Below are 13,648 nucleotides of genomic sequence, written 5' to 3'. Positions count from 1 at the left end.
TCCCTCCCTCCCTCCCTCCCTCCCTCCCTCCCTTCCTTCCTTCCTTCCTTCCTTCTTTCCACTGTCCATCTCCTTTCCTAATATTCCCTTTCTATTACAGCTATATCAAGTCAAGCTAGAATCACCCAGGAACACCAATTTCTTTCAGTTAAAGAAGGAGACTCAATCCAGCTGAACTGCTCCTATCAGGAAACAGAAGATAGTCTTCAGTGGTACAAGCAATATCCAGGAGGTCAGCCAGAATTCATGATGGTCTTGTATTCATCAAATACTGAAGCAAAGGATAATTTCGAGATGACTCTGGACACAGAAAACAAGACCACCTCTTTGTATCTGAAGAACACCCAACTTAAGGATTCAGCTGTCTATTTCTGTGCATGGAGGCACAGTGCTAGAAAGACACCTGCTAGTTGTCACCAAAGGAGGAGGGCAGCCAAGAAGAAGAAATTGAGCTGCCTACTGGGGACCCTCTGAAGAAAGATCTGGAGAACATCTTGAGCCACAGCGTTGTAACCAAAGAGCTGCTTGTCCCAAAGGTCTTTTTCCCAAATGAACTTTCTTCATTTTTTCCCTTGAAGACATTGTTTCTCATTCAAGAAGCTTCCTCAGTTCTACCTGACCAAAGAGAAACAAGGTATTTTCAAAGGAAAAAAAATAAAGACCAGTTACATTTTGGAAAAAAGTATTTCTGGGACAATCACATCCTGGATGGTTGAGAATCTCCATAGACAAAGGCCTGGTTATTTTTCAGCTTATATGAGTTCTGCCCATGTTGAGTTCTGCAAATGGCAGCAGAATGCCCAAGACAAAGAGATAGTTTGAAGGTTCCTCACAATCAACTTAATGGTCTCCATGTCTTTCTATCCCAGGTGTCCAGTGCCAGGATCGAATGGATCAGAAGGCTGTAGAAGTTATCAAAGAAGGAGATGATTCCACCATTGCCTGTCAGTTCAATCCCAACAATGTCTATGGCATGCACTGGTACAGGCAATATCCAGGAGAAGCACCTGCGTTTCTCCTAACGGTTACATTGGTGAATTGGGAGAAAGAGGGCCACTTTAGTGCCTCTTTAGACAAGCAGAAGAAGGAGAGTCAGTTCAACATCACAAAGGTGCAGTTGAAAGATGCTGCTGTCTATTTCTGTGGGGCCCAAGATGACAGCAACACAGAGACACCTGCTGTCTGTACAAAAGCCCTCTAAGGCTGAGCAATTCTGTGCAGGGTAAATGAATCTCAGCTGGGGAACTGGGATGCAAAGTGGACCAGTTGACCCCAAACAAGGCACATATGAGTACAACTTACATTTGTAACATGATGTTGCAAGGGGGAACAAAAGTGATAATCAAGTGCCAAGGAAATCAGAAGTTCCAGGCAGTCCAAATGGGTATAAAAAGATTTATTGCAAGCTTAAGCTCTCTACAAGAATCTGAACTACTAATGGTCCAAGCAAATTGGAGGTACGAGGACAATTCAGAAATAAACCTCTGTTTGGTTATCAATGACAGACACTCGCAGATACAGAACTTTTACCATACACATTAGAAAACTACAACATTACATTATTTTTTTAACATAATCACCATTCAAATTGAGGCATTTGTCATAATGTCTTACAAGATTCGGAATTCCTTAGTAGTAGTCGCTCGGTGCCATATCTGGGCTATGGGTGTGTGTATGTGAGATCAAAAACATCCCAACGGAACTGCTTCAATAGTTCTTGGGTGCATCTAGTGGTGTGTGGGTGAGCATTATTGTGAACCAACATCACACCGGAAGTGGTGCCATAGAAAATTCCACCAAATGTGAAGATGCCATAGGAGTACCGCTAGTGAAGTTCATGGAATGTGGTTCGACCATCAATTCAGAAGTCTATGTGAAACGTTACGAAAACTAGATGAGCCATCCATAACAAGTGATGGGGCATGCTGACTTCCAGTGTGGCATTGGTTCACAATAATGCTCGCCCGCACACTGCTAGACACACATCCAAGAACTTTTGAAGCAGTTCCGTTGGGATGTTTTTAATCATCCCCCCCCCCCATAGACCAGATCTGGCGCTGAGCGACTACTACTAAGGAATTTCAAACCTTGTAAGATGTTATGACAGGTGCCTCAATTTGAATGGCGATTAAGCTGAAAAGTAGTAATAGTAATAGCAGTAAAGTTGGAAGGGACCTTGGAGGTCATCTAGTCCAACCCCCTGCTCAGGCAGGAAACCCTACACCATTTCGGGCAAATGGCTGTCCAGTCTCTTCTTAAAAACTTCCAGTGTTGGAGCATTTACTGCTTCTGGAGGCAGGCTGTTCCACTGATTAATTGTTCTCACTGTAAGGAAGTTTCTCCTTAGTTCTAGGTTGCTTCTCTCCTTGATTAGTTTCCACACATTGCTTCTTGTCCTGCCTTCAGGTGCTTTGGAAAATAGCTTAATTTCCTCTTCTTTTTGGCAGCCCCTGAGATATTGGAACACTGCTATCATGTCCCCCCTTGTCCTTCTCTTCGTTAAACTAGACATACCCAATTCTAGCAACCGTTCCTTATATGTTTTAGCCTCCAGTCTCCTAATCATCTTTGTTGCTCTTCTCTGTACTCTTTCTAGAGTCTCAACATCTTTTTTACATCGTGGTGACCAAAACTGGATGCAGTATTCCAAGTGTGGCCTTACCAAGGCATTGAAGAGTGGTATTAATACTTCACGTGATCTTGATTCTATCCCTCTGTTAATGCAGCCTAGCACTGTGTTGGCCTTTTTGGCAGCTGCAGCACACTGCTGGCTCATATTTAGGTGATTGTCTACTAGGACTCCGAGGTCCCTCTCACAGTTACTACTATTGAGCATGGTGCCACCTATGCTGTACTTGTGCATTTGGTTTTTCTTGCCTAAATGTAGAACCTTGTAATGTAATGTTGTAGTTTTCCAATGTGTATAATAAAAGTTCTGTATCTGCGAGTGTCTGTCATTGACAACCAAACAGAGGTTTATTTCAGAATTGCCCTCGTAGATAAGAGTCAAAGGAATTCAAGGTGGGCTGAACTTAAATCTCTTGTGGGTCCAAAGGGACTCATGACTGATGACCTCTCCCTTGGGCTCAGCCTGGTCATCTCCTACATCAATATAGCCAAGATGGACATTCCCACCACTTGCAAGGCCCAAGTACATTGGGATTCCTTGTGCATAAAAGCTCCATCCTGATTTGTCAAACTCTAAGCATTGCTTAGAGTTTTTTTTTTTTTTTTTTTTTGAGAGTCAAGAGTTTTATAACTTCTGCAAAGGACTCAATACAGTTATCTTTCAATATGGGTCAAGGAGAGTAGGTGGATGTGACCTGAAGTTCTAACATAACTTGATTTTGTTGATTACCACATAAGATGTGTTGGGCTGCAGGTTCTTAATTCTTCACTACCACATCATAGCTAATAATAATTGATGAAGTCACTTAATTATGAGCCAGCAGCATGCTGCAGCTGCCAAAAAGGCCAACACAGTGCTAGGCTGCATTAACAGAGGGATAGAATCAAGATCACGTGAAGTGTTAATACCACTTTACAGTGCCTTGGTAAGGCCACACTTGGAATACTGTATCCAGCTTTGGTCACCATGATGTAAAAAAGATGTTGAGACTCTAAAAAGAGTTCGGAGAAGAGTAACAAAGATGATTAGGGGACTGGAGGCTAAAGCATATAAGGAAAGGTTGCTGGAATTGGATATGACTAGTTTAATGAAGAGGAGGATGAGGGGGGACATAATAACAGTGTTCCAATAGCTCAGGGGCTACCACAAAGAAGAGGGAGTCAAGCTATTCTCCAAAGCGCCTGAAGGCAGGACAAGAAGCAGCGGATGGAAACTAATCAAGGAGAGAAGCACCCTAGAACTAAGGAGAAACTTCCTGACAGTTAGAACAAATAACCAGTGGAACAACTTCCCTCCAGAAGTTGTGGATGCTCCAACACTGGAAGTTTTTAAGAAGAGACTGGATAGCCATTTGTCTGAAATGGCATAGGGTTACCTGCCTGAACAGGGGGTTGGACTAGATGAACTCCAAGGTCCCTTCCACATTTATTAATTATTATTACTATTATTATTATTATTTATTGAGAATTATGGATTCTGCATGTCCCTGATTAGAGATGGCTAAATATGTATTTACAAATACCATGTGAAATTCATTTAAATGCTCTCCCCCTGCTAAAACATTCTGGACATTGGACATGAGATGTTTATGAAATGCTGTATATTTTTTTGGCAAAAACTGATAGCATTTTTCCCAGAAAGAGAATTCCTGGATGCTTGGTTGGAACCATGGGGGAGGCAGTCATTTCCTAAAAGTCGTGTTATTTTCTTGAGTTTGACTGTTTTTGATTTCAAAGTAAATTAAATTCACCCAGGACGTATTCTTTTTTTAAAAAAAATCTGCCAGTTAAATCTACACCCCGCCCCCCAAATTTCCATGTGGTCCAATTCAGGCTGTCCTGATCTTGCTTAGAGGGTACCAAATCAGATCAGCCAAAATTATTTGGTACTGCCACTTTCTGCAACAGTTAACGTTCTCAGTAACTCTTCCAAGGTAAATTATGACTATTTTTTTAGTTTTCTCACTAGATGGCACTCATTTTGCTTTCATTCCTAACAGAGAGAAGTTTCAGTTATAGCTGAAGATGTTTTTTCTTAACCCTGACTAGGTTAACCACAAGGGCTTTTCTTTTTATCATTAGATGGAGAAAGCAAACAGCAACCTTGAAAAGAGACAAAGTTGACTTAGTTTGGGAAAGGAGAAACTTCACTGTTGTCTTCCCTGTTTCTCCTGGAAGGGCGAGACACACCAGCTGAAGCATGAAAACCTTTAGAATGTTCTCAAGAACTTGGAAAACTCAATGGAGGACCCTTCTCATTGGATTATTCATTCTGTGTAAGTAAACGTTTTCCAAGAATTAGGATGAGATTTTATTATTTCCGCTTTAATTTATACAAGTCAGGGAGGCATAGATTAATTCTCATTTTCTTCCTAAAAGTAATTCTGGAGTTGCGTTGGGTTGGGGAAAAAGTTGTCCCAAAAGTGTCCTGTCACATTCATGCTAAAGGAGGACCAGAACTCACCATCTCTCAGTTTCTAATCCTGTTCCTTAATAACTACATCAAACTCCAGAAGACAGGCTTAAGATACAGAAGGGTCTTGACAGACCTGAACATTGGGCGCTATCTAACAAAATGAAATTCAGTGGTGAAAAAAGTAAGGTCCTACATTTAGGCAAGAAAAACCAAATGCACAAGTACAGCATAGGGGGTACCTTGCTCAATAGTAATAACTGTGAGAGGGATCTTGGAATCCTAGTGGACAATCACTTAAATATGAGCCAGCCATGTGATGCAGCTGCCAAAAAAGCCAACACAGTGCTAGGCTGCATTAACAGAGGGATAGAATCAAGATCACAAGAAGTGTTAATACCACTTTACAATGCTTTGGTAAGGCCACACTTGGAATACTGCTTCCAGTTTTTGTCACCACAATATAAAAAAGATGTTGAGACTCTAGAAAGAGCAACAGGGAAGATTAGGGGACTGGAGGATAAAACATATAAGGAACAGTTGCTGGAATTGGGTATGTCCAGTTTAATGAAGAGAAGGACTAGGGGTGACATGATAGCAGTGTTCCAATATCTCAGGGGTTGACACAAAAAAGAAGGAGTCAAGGCAAGGTATTCTCCAAAGCATCTAAAGGCAGGACAAGAAGCAATGGGTGGAAACTAACGAAAGAGAGAAGCAACCTAGAACTAAGGAGAAATTTCCTGTTAGAATAATTGATCAGTGGAACAATCTGCCTCCAGAAGTTGTGAGTACTCCAATACTGGAAATTTTAAAGGAGAGACTGGGCAGGTATAGGATTTCCTACCTGAGCAGGGGTTAGACTAGAAGACCTCCAAGGTCCCTTCCAACTTTTTTTACTACTACTACTACTACTACTACTACTACTACTACTACTATGGATCATCGCACAGTCAGCCAGATGTTCAGACTGGATTTGGCATTTTGTCTACCTATCGAGTCCTTATCCAGGACCTGGGATAGGCAGATGTGAATGTTTGATGGTATTACAGGTATTGTCACAGGATGGAAGCAGTTCCTAGTAAGGCCGCCTTTTGCAATTGACTAATAGCGAATTTGTCAATGCCAATGATGTTCAAGTGGTGCTCCAGTTGTTTGGGGATTGCACCCAGGCGCCTATGACTATTGGTACTACCCTTGCTTGCTTTTGCCACAGTCTTTCTATTTCTATTTGTAGGTCTTTGTATTTTGTTATCTTCTCCAGTTCTTTCTCGTCTATTCTGCTGTATTATTATTATTATTATTATTATTATTATTATTATTATTATTATTATTATTATTATTAAACTGGCTCTTTTGGAAAGAACATGAGAGCTGTTCCTATCCCTAACCCAAACCATGGTAAGACAAAGAGTAAGGAATGTGTGTTTCTGCAATTGTTTCCTAGTTTCCTATTCTTCCAATGGCCATGTGGGAATGGAGCATCTACCTGTAAAGCCATCCCTCCTTTTCTTTCCTTCTCAGTCTGCAGATTGGAAGCCCAAGTTTCCCAAACACCTGAAAACTTGGAAGTTCAAGAAGGAAACCCATTCACTCTGAAGTGCAACTATTCCAGCCAATATCGTCCCTATTTCTGGTACCATCAGCTGCCTGGAGCTCAGCCATCTCTCATCCTCTCTGTGGATTCTGTAGGAAGCACCTCCAAGAAACCCTTTGTGGCAGAGTATTTGGAGAATGGGAAGGAAAGCCATCTGCGTTCCTCTAGATCTCAGCTCCAGGATTCAGGAAACTATTTGTGTGCTGTAGAGACACAGTGATGTAGCAAGAGGCACCTCCTAACACAAACCTCAGTTCTTCTGAAGTTTCATAGGTGTCTGTATTCTCTGTGCTTTTCTGGTGCACATGTTCCTCTGGTCTGGTTGTGGGAGATCAAAGCAGAATAGCTGGGTTAGAAGAAGCAGCAATTTTTGCGTGAACAAGGTTTGAGAGTCTGTGTAGGAGATGACTAGGCTGAACCTGAAGGAGGGGTCAAACATGCCATCAGTTTTAGGTCCCTTCATGCCCATAAAAGATCCAAGTCCAGCCCACTTTGAATTCTGTTGACTCTTATCCAGTGGTGGGATTCAACTGGTTCTCTGTGTGGATGCCGCTTCCGGAAGTCCGCTCTGGGCCTGGGCAACAAAAAATTAGCTACTGGTTCTGCTGAACTGGTGCGAACTGGCTGAATACCACCACTGCTCTTATCTACCACTAATTTGCGTTGACTGTTAGTAGTTCAGATTCTTGTAGAGAGCATTAGCATACAATGCACCTATATTCATTTGAACTGCCTGGACTCCTGATTTTCTGTGCCTGAGAGTCGAGCTCTTGTGGATGGAAAAGCTGGTGACCATCAGCTGCAGAGATGACTGAGTATTTGTGCTATTCTTAAAGGGTGTGAAACCTTGTTCTACAAAGAATTCAGTCAGGCATGGCGGGATTGGGGAAGGACTGAGAACCCAAACAATTGGTAACAAGCAAGTTCATCCTTAACTGGTGCTTAGAGGGACTGACAGTGATAGAGTGAGTAATTGTGGTTTGCAGACATGGAGGAAGCTTAGTTTGGGGGTAAATTGGGTGGGATCATTTTGTCTGATGTTCTCCTACTTGTAAGAAGTAAGATAAATGATGTGCAAGAGAAGTAAGAAAAATGAGGTGGGATCAGACAAAATGTTCCCACCCAACTTGTCTCTAGACTAAGAGAACGGCAGTCTTGGCACTGAGTTTACTGCTGTCCTTGTGATTGGCAGTTTCCCAAAGTAGATTGTGCTATTATTTATTATTTAGCGTATGATAAGAATATGACAAAAGAGCTTCTTGTCTTCTAATGTGAGGAGTTACGATATTGCTAAGTACTGGTAACCAGTGCACAGGAGTGGACTGTAGATACCCATGCATATGGCTATCATAGCAATAGCAGTAGCTGTTAGACTTATATACCACTCCACAGTGGTATATAGTTAGACTTATATACCACTCCATAGTGGTATATAGTTAGACTTATATACCACTCCATAGTGCTTTTACAGCCCTCTCTAAGTGGACTACAGAGCCAGCATATTGCCCCCAACAATCTGGCTCCTCATTTTACCAACCTCGAAAGGACGGAAGGCTGAGTCAACCTCGAGCTTCGTCAGGATCGACTTCCAGATTATGAGTAGAGTTAGCCTGAAATACTGCTAACTCTAGTTTGAAAGAAAAATCTTCATCAGGGTCCAGTCCAAGCTGGGAATAAACAAAATGGAGACTGCTTTAGAAATAAGGTTATAGTTTATTGAAGAGCAGAACCACAAGGCATGTGGCTCTGGGAAAGCTGATCCCATGTTGCTGGGAGTAGTGGGTTTTTATACCTTCTTGCGCTTTTGTGTTTGGAGTTGTTCTTCCTATTCCTGTGGCATGAACTTTGATCTGAGCTTTTGCACATGTCCTTTTGGTATTTTGATGGTGGTGGGTTAATCCTATTATGTCCTAAAGTTCATGTCTTTAGAGTTTGGGTGGGGTATGTAGATTTTAGGGGTCTTTGTCTTTCTAATCTCAGCAGCTTCTAGCTTCCTGGCTCCAACCTTCTTTAATAGGATGATCAAATCTGCATTTCTAAAAGCTGGCCTGGTTTCTGCTGAGTTTCTGGCTGGGGGGGTACGTTTCTGCCTTTTTAAAGAACTTCTCCATTATTCCTTTGGTGAAATATAATATTCTGCCTTTTTAATATCCCCCAAATATTTCTTTCTCTGGGTTGGGGGGCTGACTTCCCACATTATAATACTTTATTGGCCATCACTGCATCATCAGGGTTTCATCATCAATGTAGATTCACTGGAGCTAATCCCCAAACATTCGCCTCTGACCTACACATAGTCCTACCATTTTGAATATTGAGAGTCTGGGGCTAAAGGAATCCCTGTAGGACATGACAGGTACTTTGGACATTATGTAGGCAGGTGACTTTGGAGTCTGCTCTCTCCTGCTGCCCCAATCAAAAGGATTGTATAAGTCCAACTGCAGTTAATGGATGGAAGGAGAATGCATACAAAAGCCTAAACTGGCCCCAGAGACATGGACATCACCCACCCAGGACCATATCATCAACTCTATTGGCAATGGATGACTAAAATGTCCCAGGAAGAAGACAGAAAATACTGCTTTAAAACTGCAATAGCTAAAGAGTTTAAAATATTTCCACTATGAGATGGCAATGGTATGATGTGAATGTGGTTTTCAGAGCATGTATGTATGTCATCTGAATGTGAGAATTAACCTTATAGTCACATAATTCTTTCAGAGCTCATCCTGTTAGGAAATGGTGGGGATTACAGGCCAATTTTGATGAATGTGGGTTTTTTTCACCTAAACTCTGGCTTCCTTCTCCCCACAAGAGGGCAGAAGAACCACAATCAGATGCCAGCAAAGTTCTCTTAAGGGGGATATTGTAAGAGTTGAATAGAAATAGAAAGAATAGACTAGACTAGACTAGACTAGAGTAGATTAGACTAGAATAGAATAAATTTATTGGCCAAGTGTGATTAGACATACAAGGAATTTGTCTTCAGTGTCTAAGCTCTCAGTTTATATGCAAAACAGCAAAGTAATAATAATTCTAATAGCAAAGTAATGATGTCAATAAGAGAAGGTAGCAGAAAAGATAAGAAGGATAATAGTAATACAGCCATACTACACGGATAAATATACTTAGACAGTATATTTAGATAGTACTGTGGGAATTAGAGATAAGACACTACCGTAGAACAACCTGCCTCCTGAAGTTGTGAATGCTCCAACAATGAAAGTTTTTAAGAAAAGATTAGACAACCATTTATCTGAAATGGTATAGGGTTTCCTGCCTAAGCAGGGGGTTGGACTAGAAGATCTCCCAGGTCCCTTCCAACTCCAACTCCTCCTCCTCCTCCTTCTCCTCCTCCTCCTCCTCCTCCTCCTCCTCTCCTCCTCCTCTCTCCTTCCTCTCTCCTCCTCCTCCTCCTCCTTCCTCCTCCTCCTCCTCCTCCTCCTCCTCCTCTCTCTCCTTCTCCTCCTCCTCTCTCTTCTCCTCTTCTTCTTCTTCCTTCTTCTTCTTCTTCTTCTTTCTTCTTTCTTCTTCTTCTTCTTCTTCTTCTTCTTCTCTTCTCTTCTTCTTTCTTCTTCTTCTTCTTCTTCTTCTTCTCTTCTCCTTCTCTTCTCCTCCTCCTCCTCCTCCTCTTCCTCTTCCTCTCCTCCTCCTCCTCTTCTTCTTCTCCTCCTTCTCCTTCTCCTTTCCTTCTCCTCCTCCTCTCCTCTCCTCCTCCTCTCCTCCTCTTCCTCTTCCTCTTCCTCTTCCTCTTCCTCTTCTTCTTCTTCTTCTTCTTCTTCTTCTTCGTCTTCTTCTTCTTCTTCTTCTTTTCAGCAGAGTGATGGTATGAGTGAAAAAAACTGTCTCTGTGTCTTGTTGTTTTGGCATGCAATGCCCTATGTCCTCTGGGGAGGAGTTGAAACAGTTTCTGTCCAGGCTGTGAGGGATCTATAGATTTTTTCTCAACCCTCTTTCTGACTTTTGCAGGATAGAGTCCCTCAGTAGAAGGCAGGCTGGTTGCAATTGTTGTTTTCTGAGGTCCTAAACTTTCCTTTCAAGTCTGAACTTGTCCTGTTTGGTAGCTGTAGCAAACCAGACAGTTATAGAAGTACAGATTCAATAATTCCTCTATAGAACTATATCAGCAGTTTCTTGGGCAGTCTCAACTTCCTGAGTTGATGCAGGAAGAACATTCTTTGTTGTGCCTTTTTAATAATGATTCTAATGTTAGGTGCCCATTTCAAATCCTGGGAGGTTATAGAGCCAGAAATATGAAGCTTGTGGCTCTTTTCCCCTCCTCTTGACTTCTCTGACTCTCTGAGACTTCTCGGAGATTAGAAATCTCAAGAAATGTTTGAGTGGTGACTCCATTGCTTGATGTACAAATAATAATCCTAATATCTGATGCCAAAAGGATGGAGAGAAAAAAACATCCAGCCAGAAATATGACATCCAGGTATTGTGGGAACAAGAGAAGGAGATGTGGGTCTTCCAGCTTTCATTTCCCACAGTTCTCTCCAGTGAGTAAGGTAGGATAATAATGTCCTGAATTTGAGCTCAAACTGTGGTGCCAAAGGATAAACAGGCTCCAGTGTTCTTGGCAAAGTTAGGAAAGTGGTTTCCTTTCTTTGCAGAATATTTCTTTTACTTCCCAGTTTGGTATAGTTTGTTTGCTCAAGAGAGAGTGCATTAAGAAAAAAGTTTCTGTGTACTGGGTTTGTGGTATGTTGCTTCTTTGATCTACGTAAGTGAAAGCAGAGCTGAGCAGATCTTCGATCCCCAGAAGGTCTGAGCATGAAGCAACTCAGGAGACTGTGGCTGGGCTGTCACTTTCCTGTGTTTCTGGTGACAGAGTTGTCCTGCCTCTTGAAGAGAAAGGGAGAAGAATGGGAGATCTGAGGAACACGATCATTGCTTTGCTGCTGGCCATCTCCACAGGTATCCTTTTCATCTTTTCTTTTTCATTTATTGATGGAAATAATGTTTATGCTTACTTTTGTTTTTTGAAGCAAGGCCTCCTCAAAACTTCAGCTTTGGAGCTGAATTTTTCAAAAGCCATAAAAAGAACACCAGCAAAAGCATCAAGCAGAAAAATTCATTTATTTAATCCCTTAAGAATGTGGAAGGTAGGATTGCAAACTTTGAATGATAATGGCTCCTTTGGAAATTCTAAAGGTTTAGTTAACTAAACTTACTGGTGGAATTCCTTCCTTCCTTCCTTCCTTCCTTCCTTCCTTCCTTCCTTCCTTCCTTCCTTCCTTCCTTCCTTCCTTCCTTCCTTCTCCCTCCTTTCCTAACAATCCTCTTTTATTACAGCTGTATCAGGTCAAGTCACCCAGGAGCACCAATTTCTTTCAGTCAAGGAAGGAGACTCCATCCGGCTGAAATGCTCCTATTCAGAAACAGCTTCTAGTCTTCAGTGGTACAAGCAATGTCCAGGAGGCCAGCCAAAATTCCTGATGGCCTTGTATTCATCAACGACTGAAGCAAAGGATAATTTGGAGATGACTCTGAACACAAAAAACAAGACCACATCTTTGTATCTGAAGAACACCCAGTTTAACGATTCAGCTGTCTACTTCTGTGCATGGAGCCACAGTGCTAGAAAGACACCTGCTGGTTGTCACCAAAGGTGGAGGGCAACCAAGAGGAAGAAATTGAGCTGCCTACTGGAGGCCTTCTGCAGAAAGATCAGGAGAACATCTTGAGACACAGCATCGTAGCTAAAAAAATCTATTTGTCCCAAAAGTCTTTTCCCCAAAGGCAACTAGACTTCCTTCATTTTTTTCCTTGAACACATTTTGATTTTCATCCAAGAAGCTTCTTCAGTTCTATCTGACTGAAGAACAGCAAAACATTTCAAAGGGAAAAAAAAAACACAAGAAAGCCCATTTATCTTTTGAAAAAAGCACCTTTGGGATAACCATGAGCTGGATGATTGAGACTCTGAGAGTAAAGGTTTGTTCTCTGAGCTTGTGGGTTGGTTTCTGAACATTTTGTTACCCTGCTAGATAACATCTTCAATGGCATTTAGGGGCTAAATCCCCTAAATTCCACTGAAGAGGTAACCTAGCCTGGTAATGAAATGTTCGGAAACCAACCCACAAGCTCGGAGAAACTTCACCCTCATCCTACACCCGAGCTACAGATATTTTCTCTATTGAGACTCTCCGTAGACAAAGATCTGGTTATTTTTCAGCATATATATTATATATTTGTTTTCTGAGGTTTTCGCAGGTATTTGTATGTAGGTCTTTGGGTATTCGGGTTTTCTCCTGCGTAAAATTGGAAGTGTCTTGGCGACGTTTCAACGAAGTCCCATTCGTTATCTTCAGGCTGGTGTTTTCAGCTTCATGCTGAAGCTCCTCGAAGCACGAAGCTGAAAACACCAGCCTGAAGATGACGAATGGGACTTCGTCAAAACGTCGCCAAGACACTTCCAATTTTACGCAGGAGAAAACCCGAATAACCATGTTGATTGCTTTGTAAAGTCATCGGCAGATTGCAGCAGAAGATTTTATTTTGTACAACTCAGGGAAGCATAGATAATGTTCCCACCTCCTATTTTCCTTATAACATCAATTAGAATAGAATAGAGCTAGAAGGGACCTTGGAGATCTTCTAGTTCAACTCCCTGCTTAAGCAGGAGACCCTATACCATTTCAGACAAGTGGCTGTCCAGTCTCTTTTAAAAACCTCCAGTGTTGGAGCACCCACAGCTTCTGAAGGCAAGTGGTTCCACTAGTTAATTGTTCTCAGTGTTAGGAAGTTTCTCCTTAATTCCAGGTTGCTTCTCTCCTTGAATTAAGGAGAAACTTCCTTATAATTATATAATTGTTGGAGATGGGTTGGGCCAAAAGTGCCCCAGTCAGATTTTCATGCTAAAGGTAGACTAGAACTCATCTTCTCTTGGTTTCTCATCCTCTTCCTTAATCACTAGATTAAACTCTTCCTCTTGGAAAAAACACAAGTTGTCTCTAGCCCTAAAGCAGTGTTTCTCAACCTTGACAATTTTAAGGCATGTGGACTTC

General features: G+C 41.8%; 1 gene segment (V, D, J or C); it reads left to right on the top strand.

Moving 5' to 3' along the window:
- The first annotated feature begins 10,457 nt into the window (after positions 1-10,457).
- LOC120302038 lies at positions 10,458-12,433 on the top strand. The segment is given in 2 exon segments: positions 10,458-11,555; positions 11,934-12,433. Coding segments are annotated over 2 exon segments (444 nt in total).
- Positions 12,434-13,648: the final 1,215 nt, after the last annotated feature.

Source organism: Crotalus tigris, unplaced genomic scaffold, assembly GCF_016545835.1.
Source record: "Crotalus tigris isolate CLP2741 ecotype Arizona unplaced genomic scaffold, ASM1654583v1 scf7180000024422.1470167, whole genome shotgun sequence".
NCBI lineage: Eukaryota > Metazoa > Chordata > Lepidosauria > Squamata > Viperidae > Crotalus > Crotalus tigris.
Note: the sequence above shows the minus strand (reverse complement) of the source record. Positions and strands in the feature narration are given on the sequence as shown.